Here is a 12635-nt window from a genome sequence, read left to right on the forward strand (position 1 = left end):
AATAACTAACTGTATTTTGATTTTTCCTTTTTAAAGTGATACTTAGACAATTTAGTGCTGGACCTCCATAAAGTTGAGGGAACGACAAAAGAATGGTCAAAATGTCATAATGCAACACTATGGACCGTCATCGCTGGACCTTTACATACAAACTGACCTCTTGATTGACCACATGACACATTATTAACCTACTTCTCACAATGTGTAATTACAAGACAGCACACATCCCTCTTTTTTTCAGTTTTTTAATAAAGGCATCATATTTCATATTTTGGTGGTACAGAATTCAAGTTTTTATAGATTTGGTTCACAAAAGAATCACATATTTAAACTGAGCAAACTTCCCTAGATGAGACAAATCTTTAAAAAGTAGCTTAAATAATGGTACAGTACAAAAATAAGTGGGTTTATCACAAAAGTGTATGTTTCTTTTTTTCTTTTTTTTTAGAGGACAGTACAGTGGCACAGTATTTTTCTTTGTAGAAAAAATAAAATAAAAAAGTTCCTCCTTTTTTTTGTTGTTTGTTTTGCAGCAGACAGCCGATTAGAAAATGATACATTCACTGGCTTTCTTCATCCCACTGGCAGAAGGCACTAAAGGTCAGACTTGGATCAACTAGTTTTTGCAAATATGGCTTGTTATCTCTTATTTACTCCGCTTTACTACTTATAGATGCCAAATGGCGTTTGCCACACAGGACGATACAGTCAGTGCCAGAAACTTAAGACAATCACAAAAAGAGTATGTACGTGTCCCGCTGTGGATTCACACAAACACTAGAAATGTTTGCAAGTGCTAATTGATTCAAGTCTGCGAAGGAGTTCAGGCTTGGCCTCAAGCTGAATTCAAAACACACAGTAAGTGCCCTGAAAAAATACCCAGTGCGCATAAAAAGGTACTCTTCAGTTCCACTGCCAGGTTTGAAGCTCAGAGTCAGACTGAACTGAGCTGATCCTCAACCCGGGTTTATGACAAGATGATGGTTCTACTGTGCTAGTCCTGCGTCTTTAGCCATGCCGTAGAAGATTCCTCTCTGTGATAAGAGGTTTGTAGGAGTGTCAAACTCTGCAATCTGTCCCTTGTCCAATACCAGCACTCTGCACAGAGAGAGAGAGAGAGAGAAGAGGGACTCATTACACATCTGAACAGTTTATATAATGTCTGTCAATATGTGCTTTAAAGGAAAATTTCACCTTTTTATTATGTTGCACCCCATGAAATTAAACCACACAGGCTGTTCACAAGGCAATTTTTTGTTTTACTTAATTATTTGTCATGGCTTGGACTGATATGAAGATAAACGTAATGCTCACATCCAGTTAGCCCACAATGGACAAAACAACACTTACGTAGGGTCGATTGCAATCTGCACCCTCACTGCCAGATGCCACTAAATCCTACATACTGCACCTTTAATCTAACAGCCTTTATTACAGACTTGTGCAGTGATGGAGTGCGTCACAGAAATGTTAACAGGTCAATTGCAGCTTGTTTAGACATGAGACCAACATGTTAAATTGTCATCACATAAAAAAGCCTATGAGTCTGTATTTAATATCATTTTATGCTGAGCCCATATTATTTCAACCTGCCTCGTACACTTGTACTTCATTATAAAAGTGTATCCTAGAACACCTGACATTATTTGTTTTTTCTTTTGGTGAATTGTTCCTTTAAAGCAGTATCATTAGCTCTTGTATCCAACCTTGTGTAATCCATGATTGTGTTGAGTCTGTGTGCGATGGTAAACACGGTGCAGTCTTCAAACTGAGTCCTGATAGTGGACTGGATGAGATCGTCCGTCTCCAGGTCGATAGCGGCCGTAGCTTCATCCAGGATGAGGATCCTCGTCTTCCTCAGGAGAGCTCGAGCCAAACACACCAGCTGCCTCTGACCCACGCTGAGGACACAGCAGGTAGGTGAGACACAGAGCTACAGAGAAGCTTCACACAGCAGAAAAACAAACACTGGGAGCTCACCTCAGGTTCTCTCCTCCCTCTGAACACTCCAGCTCCAGCTTTGCCGGCTGGTTGCTGACAAACTTGTGGAGGTGAGAATGTTCCAGAGCTTTCCACACCTCTTCGTCGTTGTACTTCTCGAAGGGGTCGAGGTTCATCCTGAGAGTCCCAGAGAACAGGACGGGCTCCTGCAGCAGAGAAGAGACACAGATGCAGGTTTGGTGGAAAGTTGCTGTAATTAGAGGCTTCATGTGATGTGTAATAGGAGAGAGGAGTCTTCTATGGCTGCAGCAATGAATACTTTACATACGTTATTATTATTTTATTTATTAAGTCGTCTTTTAGACTAAAAATGACAGTTAGAAGTGAAAAAAACGTCATGATGATTTTCTAAATGACTGGTTTTGTATGACTAACAACCTAAAACCTAAAAATATTCAATTCACAATGATATAAAACAGAAAAGTCTCAAAATTGATAAAAACAATTTTAATCTGAAAGTCAACTTCAGGAAGTAAAAATGCATTCATTTGACCTAAAACTCTCGATTAAATTAGATATTAGTTAAAAGGATGAACAACTGCATTAGTCAAAGGTAAAAGATTGTGAACATAAAAAAAAATGGGGTGTAAGTTAACTACGACTCCCAAGATGCATTTATAGTAAGACATCCAATTACAGAGCTTCAAATTAAAATCAGATCACTTTACATTTCTGGGTTGATTTAGGATGAATTCAGTAAGTGGTGCTGCATTTTCTTTACAACTGAAACAATGAAGCATTTAGAACTCATTAGTGCTCTGATAAGCCTCTTTTCTCCACGGCAATTAAGGCTGAGGCTCATGGGTATTGTAGTATTTAAAGTTAATCGCCATGCCAAACTAACAGACAGAACATTAAAACACCATATCTGAAACAAAGTTGGAATAATAGAAACTAGTGTTCCTAACATGAACCTGCATCATCATCACATTATCCAGGAGAGTCCTGTGTTTTCCTTAAAAGATTGATCTTTTTTAAAGAACATATTGAAATAGAAATGCAGAACTCCTGAGCAGCAGCTCCACTTCACGTCTCTGTTCCTTTCAGCAGTAACATTTCCACTTAGTGTTTATTAGCTCAGAGATGTGATTGACAACCTCTGACCTAAACAACTCCAGAAACATCTGCCAAGAGCAACATACAAGGAAAAACTGTGAAGTCAAAAATATTACTACCAAGACAGACATCTGTGAAGCTGGATTTGTGTGTGTGTGTGTGTGTGTGTGTGTGTGTGTGTGTGTGTGTGTGTGTGAGTTGTGTACCTGTGGAATGATGGTGAGTTTAGACCTCAGGTCATGCAGGCCTATCTCTGATATCTTAACCTCATCGATGGCGATCTCTCCGGCTGCAGCTTCCAGCAGTCGGAAGAGGCAGAGCGTCATGGAGGATTTGCCGGCGCCTGTGCGACCCACGATACCAATCTGCACAAAACCACACACACAACCTTCTGATTAGTGACACCATTTTACTGACACCCCCCCCCCCACCTTCCTTACTGATCCCCTTCTCACACCATACCCACCTTCTCTCCTCCTTTGACGCTCAGGGTGAGGTTTTTCAGGACCAGGTCCAGTCCCTCTCGGTACCGCACGCTGTAGTTGTGGAACTCCACGTTCCCCTGCATGGGCCAATTAGGAGGGGGCTTCTTGTCCTCCACTTCCCAGGGGGCCTGTGAACACAAACGCAAGCATTTCTGACTAGGAAAACTTTCTGAACAACTCATTAGCCTGCTTGGCTTTTAGCACAACTGATTTGTTTATCGCTCTAAAAAGAGTTGGAGCTCTCTGTGTGCGCTCAGGCTGCCAAACATTTATTTCACCTCTGGGATGATCCAACAAAGCTTTTCACTAAGAACTCTACCAGCTACAGAAGGGGCACATACGCTGATGGCTGCAGCTGAGAAAGTACACTGTGTACAGTACAAATGCCCTGTTTTAAGTCATGCAGCAGAGGGGCCCCTGTTGGCACCGGGGGGATCAAACTTTTCTGGATCTAGTTAAGAGTTTATAGGTGCTGTGTTGTTTGAGAACATGATTTGGCAGCAGGACACTTTTTTTGGGGGGAATGTTGGTAAATTCCTACTTTTTAATTGCATAAGTTCCTGCAGCAGCGAGCCAACACCGCTTCATTTTGAGGGCAAACACACGCAGCTTTAATTTGTGTTGAATGTAATGAAGAGACAGAAGTAGCCACACACACACACACACACCTCTGTCTTGGTCTCAGAGTACTCCTTCACTCGCTCCACTGCCACGATGTTGCTCTCCAGATCTGAAGTCATTCGCACCATCCAGTTCAGAGACATGGTCACCTATAAACACAGGACACACCTTACATACTGCTGTCAGTTAATCACGTGGTCTTTAAAACATCACAAGTTCCCAGATCCAAGGTGACACAAATTGTATGTGTTTTTACCAATCATCACTCCAAAATCTCAAACATAGTCATTTTAGTAAAGAACATGACTTTTGTTGGACAGATTAACATTACTTCATTATTTACACATGTATTATTTCAGCTCCTGATACAAGTTCTTTAGTGCTGATTAAAGCTACATCCCTTTATTATTTTGGCCAACCAGAGATAGCAGGACAAGATAAAGATATAACACTGACATATTTATATATTAAGTTGGCATTGCAGATGTGTCTGTTTATACATCCAGCAGACACTGAGCAACGCCAGCATTCATTTAGATTCATGTTTCTGTCTCAATCTAAGGTCAGTGTTGTCTCTTCTTTTTAGAGGTAAGTAAATGTTCCACCATGTCTGCCTCTTGCTTGGTTGTGGGCAGATGTACAGCTGCTTTATCTGAGCCTTCTCACTGAGGTGAGGCTGATGACAGCAGTATGTGGACCAGAGGAGCCAAAAGAGGTGAAGGCTCTTTGACTTGTGTTGAATTGCAGAGTTGAGATAATTCTTTGTGAGTCTCACTTCACATTAAATGTACTCATATGACTCATTCTTAATATAAACATATTGATTAATGCAGCTTTAAGTCTTTACTGGAACATACATCACTAACATCTTTCTCAACCTATGCTGAGATATAGCTGCTGATTTAACTCATTCACGATCTCCTTCCACTTAAATACACCCTACCCTACCCATACCCTAACCCTATACATGTTTTACTTCTTGCTCTTGCTTGTTCAGAGTGTGTTTCCACATTCATCTGCTGAAAGTGGAACGTTTTTCTGAGCTTGTTAAAAATCTAATTTTGCCTATGAGTACGATTTGTGACATCACAACTAGTTTGGAGCCAATCCTGGCAGAGTATTCAACTAACACAAGTGTGATGTGGAAACCTGAAGCCTGGTATACAAACACTGAGAATGAACTTTACAGTGAAGTAGGAGACATCAGATAAACTTAGAAACATTTGCAGGAGAGGAACAGATGTAATTTAGAGGTTTTTAAGGACACATATTATTATTATTATTATTACAATCATTGTATTATTAGCTCTAACATAATCTGATAACAGGTCTGGAGGGGATCTTTAAAAGCTACAGTACAGTGAGTAGATTGCTGTGTACCTGTAGAGCGTAGGACACTGACAGACCCACCAGGCCGGGGTTCAGACTCGCCTTCCCCGTCACAGCGAACAGAGCGGCAAACAACACAATGCAGTTCCCAATGAACTCTATACGTACCCCCAGCCACCTGTACAACAGAGCATTACACAGCGTTACAGCAGAGAACACAAGACCCCTGCAGTGAAGGCTGATATAAAAAGCTAAAAAAGAACCATAGATTGAACTACACACTGAAGGCACTGTGTCATATACAGTAGATAGACATAACCAGGCATTTTGCACTTGTGGTCACTCTCCTATTAGAAATGTCACAGTGAAATCTAAAGAGATAAAGATACTGGGAGCTCTGTACACTAAGTGAACACTGATCATATACACATCTGTTGTATAGCTGAGTGGAGTCATCCCTCTGCAGTGATGAGTCTTTGAGCTTCTGGTGCGCAAGTGTTGACTGAAACTGTAAGCAGCTGCGTTGGAGCGTTGAGATGTTTACCATCTGTACTCATCCTCTATAGTCTGACAAAGACTGGCTCTTCAATTTAGCTAGAAGCTACAAACAAGTGTGGACCCACATCCTGTGTGAGGTTACTGATACGAGCACGTCTCTTTTGTACCGTGTGCAATTAAACAACATTCCTTATAGACTTCTGAATCCTGAAGTTTTGACTGGCTGCCAAATTCAAGTCATGCCAGAATTCCACTTTCCTTTAGTGTACATAAAAGCCAAGATATAGCATTAAGTGAGCCAGACATTCCTTTTTTTCTACAGTAAGCTCCCACAGCAACTGAATTAGTTTAGCCATTTATCTAGCTTTTGTGGATGACATAAATATATTAGGTTTGACAATTGGGGGGAAATGCACTTATACCCTTTCTAGAAGATAGTAACATGAGAATATTGATACCACATGAAGACTGGAAGCAGTGAGAAAGAGATGGCCTGGCTCTGTGTACTGCAAATACACCAAATCATCAAGTTATATGTCTTTTGTTTAAGAAAAGAAAAAAAACAAGTTGTGGTTGAAAGTTAGCTGCTTCCATCTACTCTCAGTCTTCATAACTTCCTATATGCTTTACCTATTTCCCAAAATATTGGACTATCTGAAGTCCTGAATCATGCATTTTTAGTCATTCAAAGCCTTTTTTTATACTCTTATACTCTACCTTGTAATACCTAAACATGTGCTGTGTCTCAAATCTCATACATCTGTACTTCCACTTAATATTTTGAGTACATAACTGTGTTCACACTAAGAGGTATGAAAAAATGCAGTGCATTATGAGTACCTGGATGGTGCACTCAAAACAGTCAAAAAGTCATGTGTGGAACTATGGACACTTTGTTTCCCTCAACGGCTGCCAACTTGGCTACATAGCAGAAGGGAAGGATCACATTTTAAAGAGGAAAAGGCGGCTGAGGATGTAACTACAGTGAACATCGCTGCATTATACACTAAGCACCGCTATACTGTTGTCTCATATCAGTCATCAGTAGGTTTATTGGGTTAATTTAACAATCTGTAAAGATTTAGTACCATGAATTATAATGTGAATGCTAACGCTAGCTTGCCAACGATAGCTTGCTAACTATCTAGTTGTCATTTCTGGGAAGTGTGCAACGGCCGTGTTTGATTTGAAACAACTCTAACTTGTCGAAATTTGTACACCACCAGCCCTTCTATGGAAAATTGGCTGCAATTCACCAAGAGGGCACTCATGAGGTAGTCCTCAATCAACGTGAGTGAATGGCACTAATGGCTAAAATAATTATTTACACCTACTTCTAGACAAAAAAGCCTACATTTTATTTTATTTTTTGCAAATATAGTATTGATTATATATCAGAATTGAAATTAAAAAATACTAATGCGCTTTTTCTTATTGGGGAGACAGTATTGCCTATAAAGCACTAGCATCCTGCTAATGTATGCTGATTGGTCGGTGAAGGACTAATGGTGACAGGCACCCAGGAGGAGTCTGTAGAAGTTTTGAATGAAGTTGAACATGTTGAGGATGACCAGGAGGATCTTTGTGTTTGACAACCAAATGTAGGTCTGGCTAACATAATAGCTGTTAACAAGTCATGGTGGCCTTAATAACTATGCTTCACACTCTCATAAGTTTGAATGCTGTAAAGTGGATAATCTAATGGAACTATATCTATTGTGTCTGCTGCTTATACTGAAAACATCATGAAAATTGGCTGATTTATTTATTTTTCATCCCATTCAAGTTACATTTTGGGGCCATTCATTCTGGATTACCTCATAATCAGAGCTTCTGAGAATAGGAGTTCTCCTCCTATTAGAAATCCTCTAACACTAACCTGTCAAAATGTGCGCATTGCACAAGTAAGTACAGAGTGTACACAGTTTACTACACAGAAGTGAACTAACACAAGTACATGATTTGAGACACAGCACTGGAAGGCAACTTTTTTTGTTGCAACCTGAAGCATGACAAGATGCTTCTGAACATGACATGAAATCACAATGCTCTACATGATTTGTATTCTCATTTCAAATGTTCCAGCTTTCTGTTTTGATAAATGCCATCTGGAGTCAAACACTGGAGCACAGCTGCTGTTCGGCGGAGCTGACACACGGCACGTACCTGTTGGACACTATACCAGGGTAGTAACTCTTTTGGTTCTCATCCACTTTCATATCACTCATCAGAACAAAGGCAGAGTGTCTGCCATAGGCTCGGATTACACTACAGCCCGTGATGGTCTCAGAGAAATGGGAGTATATGGGAGAGCGGCTGACCGACTCCAGACGCTTTAGCTGCCGAGACGTGGCAACGTAAAATCTCTACAGAGGCGTTGAGGAGGAGGAAGAGGAGGAGGGGGAGAGAAACAAACAGAACATTACAAACCCACAAGACATTCAAAATAAAGGCTGAAATATTCAATAACAATTATGATGCACGCATACATACACACACATACACACACGCAGAGTAATAAAGAAAGCCTGTGTTAACGAAACACCTGCAGTGCTCGTGGGTATTGCAGTTTTTCACATTGTTGATGAGGCGCCAGCTGACGTTACATAAGCTCCTCATGAGGCTTCAGTAATGTTTGACACGCTATGCTGCATGTAAACACATTAACAACATCATAAAAAAAGGAGTAATAAGTTGTTGCTTCATAACTTACAGTAAATAAGAGTTTGTTTTCCCCGCAGCAGCCTTACAGCACCGCTCATGTTCCACTGCAGGTGTTTCGTTGCTCATTATACATATTTATGCATCAAATTCAAATTTACTGTCTAATAAAGCCTAATAAAAAATGACTAAATGTTGAAAAGCATTAAGCAGCAGCTCTGTTTCCCTTAGTGTGAAATAATGTTTTAATCATATTGTTTTAATGAGTCGTCATGTAAAGAGGAGAGACACGATGCAGCAAAGACAGAAGGCCATGCAGCGTGGATGCTATGATGAAGCCAAAGGGAATAATAAGAAGCTTTTAATATGAGCTTGTGTTAATAGAGCTGATTTTAGTCATTGGGAGGTCTGGTTAGTATTATGTTAAATGTGAACAGTAAACGCCCCGTGAAGCTCTGCTTTAAATCAATTGATTTATGGATTTTAAATTATGATGACACAGATGATTTTAATAATGTTCCTGATAGTCAAGACATTTTACTCTCATGTTAGATAATTTATTAGTATTTGCTGATACATTATGTTTCTTGTTTTGTTCATGTTGTTGTTTTTCTAAATTTTGCATAGAGTTATAAAACATGTGTTTAACTCAGGACTGAATGTTAAGTTGAATTAACAAACTGCTAAAACTGATCTGTGTACAGTGTTGTTAACCTCACATGTAATTGCAGAAATGTGCCAGACTGTGCCATCTTGAGGCCAGGTATGGGAGTGTGTTTTGTGGATTAAATGCAGTAGTGTAAAGACTAAATGATTTATAAATTAAATCTGAATGATCCTCAAATGCTTATAAATGATCACTCTAACATGTTTTTTAAGGATGAATACAAACATGAATATGATTGATTTGATTTTTATCACACAGTTAAAATGGTGAATGATTCAATCTGTGATTTTTCCTGTTTATTAGTACTTATTAAAAAAACAAAACAAAAAACACTACACACACCACCGTTATCAACTGCTGTTCTCCAGCTACCAGTTCACTCGGCTCTCACACCAAAACCTGCTGTCAGGTACAGTAGATGTTACACTGAGCTGCTCCAGCGGCAGGAATAACCTGAACCTCACTGAATGAAGATGTTACTGTAGCTGCAGTATCTGAGGAAGACTGACTGGCAAAGAGATCCATACTGGCATTCAAAGTCCTTGTGGGTCAGTAAGTATAGCTGGTCTGAAACTGGACGGACGACTGAAAGAGTTCATCTACGAGAGATCAAATATGAACCTTAAAACTTAAAAAGTACAGCTTGTTCTCGGTTAGCTGATCAATCCTAATAAAGCTTTCTGGATGAGTAGTGATGAGTAGTGGTCCAGCTTAATTTGACTAGACTCCTGTTTGACTGACACACACATACATATATAACATCATTGAGATTATTTCTGCCTCCGGAGCTTTGACAATCACTTGTAATAAAAGTCAAATTTGAATATGTGAATTACAGCAGAATCCAGATTGAAATTTGATGTTTTATTGTATAGTAAATCCTCCAAAGATTACTGGTGTAACCAAATGAACCACATGGTGCTGCTGACTAGAGCTATGACTGTGTATAACTACAGACTGGCCGCTACGACTACTGGACTAGCAGAGACCGAACCATGCTACTTCTACAGCGCTACAACAGCAGTGATCACCACTTCAACCACATGCAGCAGTCTACGGCACACACACTCAACAACAGCACTCTCAGACATGCACGTTGTATTAATGAGTTAGCAGACTCGTTTCCTATTTACCTGAACCCACCAATAGAACACCATTAACGGGGCTATGACTATGAGGAACATTGGGGTGAGGGCAGAGCATATGAGCAGCACATTCAGTGTGTACCAGAAAGTGCGCATCCATATGTCAATATTTTCTGGGATGTGGGAGTCTATAGCATCCACGTCTTTGCTGAAGCGGTTTAGTAACCGCCCAGTGGGGGTGCTCTCGAAGAAGGACTGCGGTGCTCGCAGTACCCCCTGAAGCATGTTGTGGTGTGTGAGCTTGGCTGCCCGCAGCATACTGTAGCCCCGGCACAACAGGCAGTTAATCAACAACAGCACACCTGCGAGAAGGGAGGAGGGGGAAGAGGGAGGGGGAGGGGATCAAGTGTGACAACACAATGACACCTGCGTTAAATGGGTTAGGACCCGTCCCTGTGTTTCTATGTTTCATTATTAAAACAGCAGCTTCCATTGTCACTGCAGGGCATCTATATATGTTTCACACAAGTCATGTTTAGCACCGTATTCAGGCTTTTTAGCACCTCACCACACTGAAAACAAGACACAATCAACAAGGTTTTTGTATCATCAAGTGTTTTGTCCGTTTTCTGTTTTGTGTATGCTACCATAGAGGCTCAAGCTACCTGCCAGCTCTTATACTAACATCATTTTAATCATGTTTACTCTAAATATATGGCTTAAAGGTTGTGGCTTCAAGTGACCACCAAAAGGGATTTCAGTATTTCCACAACAGCAACCTCAGCCCATACAAATACATGATTTGCCCTTTATGCATATATATATATGCACCTTGTGTTTTCTAGACTGCTAATTTCTAGAATGAAGACAGTTGTAAATGTGCGGTAGCTCTGCTTGCTGATGAAAGCAGTGTTGATGTGTTAATACTGATGCAGGACATTGGTGGACCCACTTCACTGTATCCAAATCTAACCTCTATAACTGCACCATCAACAAATTCACAAATATCTACAATAAATGCAAAGTGTGTGTGTGAGTGAGTGAGAGAGAGAGAGAGAGAGAGAGAGAGAGAGAGAGAGAGAGAGAGAGAGAGAGAGAGAGAGAGAGAGAGAGAGAGAGAGAGAGAGAGAGAGAGAGACATAGTATAGTTTGAAGTATTTCTTAAATTGTTACTATTGCAAAATTTAAGTAGAAAAGCTAATTTCCAATGAATCTTATTAATATTTATTAAGTAACTCTAAAGACATTAAGTCATTTATGACTTTCTATCTCTGCCTAAAGAATCTTATTTTACACAGTGGTTGATCAGATGTTTACAAGGAGACAAAAAGTTGTAATAACACTGTCCCACCACTAGAGGGAGGATCTGGATCATGTAAAACTGAGCCACATTACTTTTACTTTCCTAAAATCAGATCAGGTTGTATATTGGGGGTTGGCTTCAGTCTATTGTGTGCGTATTGGGGCCAGGCAGTATTGCTCAACTTGACAGATGATATATCTTTGGGAGTGTTTGTTTCTGTGTGTACAACAGTGTGTAGGTGTAGATGCAGGCTGCAGGGCAGGGCAGGACAGGAAATGTTTTGGCTGCGGAGAGAGAGCAAAGTGAATCAATGGCTGAAAAGTAGACAGGGCCAGCAGGAAATGCTCGTCACGGACAACATCGCAGACTACGGAGAAACAAAAGCCGAAAAATGCTGAAAGGTTAAAAAAAAAAGGTAGCTGCGCCAACATGCATATGGCATGCCATTCCAGGAAGAGGAAGAGTCACAAAATTTGCATGTTTGCAAAGAAAAAGAGGAACACAAAAAGGATCATCCGGCACATGAGCAACATTTTTCCTCCGAAGACTTTTTTTTTGGAGAGTACCTGGACAAAGACGTATATGAAAGCCAGGGGTGCTATGACAACAGCAAAGATGGGAGTGGTGGAAATGATAACTATCATGGTGGAGAGAGAAACGAAGAAGGTGCTCAGGAACATGAGCACGGTGGAGGGCAGAGCCTCGTCTATGACGTAGATGTCCTTGGAGAAGCGGTTGAGGATGCGTCCTATAGGCGTGGTGTCAAAGAAAGACTGGGGGGTGTGAAGTTTGTTGGCGAGCAGGTTAGAGTGCAGCTTCTTGGCTGCGCCGATGTTTCCCGTGGCTAGTGTGTATGAAGAGATCAGCACCAGGATACCTGGGATGAGGTTTGAACCAGAGGAGGAGGGGTTAGAGAGGATAAAGGTATT

The 12635-nt window shown here is 40.6% G+C and overlaps 1 protein-coding gene across 1 annotated transcript in view; it reads right to left on the reverse strand.

Annotated features, from left to right (window-relative positions):
• Window positions 1-247: 247 nt before the first annotated feature.
• The window catches only part of abcc3 (ATP-binding cassette, sub-family C (CFTR/MRP), member 3), a 55430-nt gene continuing 43042 nt past the window's right edge, over window positions 248-12635 (reverse strand). The window contains exons 23-31 of the mRNA XM_053340862.1: window positions 12273-12583; window positions 8157-8356; window positions 5544-5670; window positions 4211-4312; window positions 3524-3670; window positions 3264-3422; window positions 1981-2147; window positions 1707-1901; window positions 248-1098 (exon numbers count right to left, since the gene is read on the reverse strand). Coding sequence (XP_053196837.1) covers window positions 987-1098; window positions 1707-1901; window positions 1981-2147; window positions 3264-3422; window positions 3524-3670; window positions 4211-4312; window positions 5544-5670; window positions 8157-8356; window positions 12273-12583 — 1520 coding nt within the window. The 3' untranslated portion in view covers window positions 248-986. The remainder of the gene's footprint in view (window positions 1099-1706; window positions 1902-1980; window positions 2148-3263; window positions 3423-3523; window positions 3671-4210; window positions 4313-5543; window positions 5671-8156; window positions 8357-12272; window positions 12584-12635) is intronic.

The sequence above is a fragment of the Scomber japonicus genome, chromosome 20, assembly GCF_027409825.1.
Source record: "Scomber japonicus isolate fScoJap1 chromosome 20, fScoJap1.pri, whole genome shotgun sequence".
Lineage (NCBI taxonomy): Eukaryota > Metazoa > Chordata > Actinopteri > Scombriformes > Scombridae > Scomber > Scomber japonicus.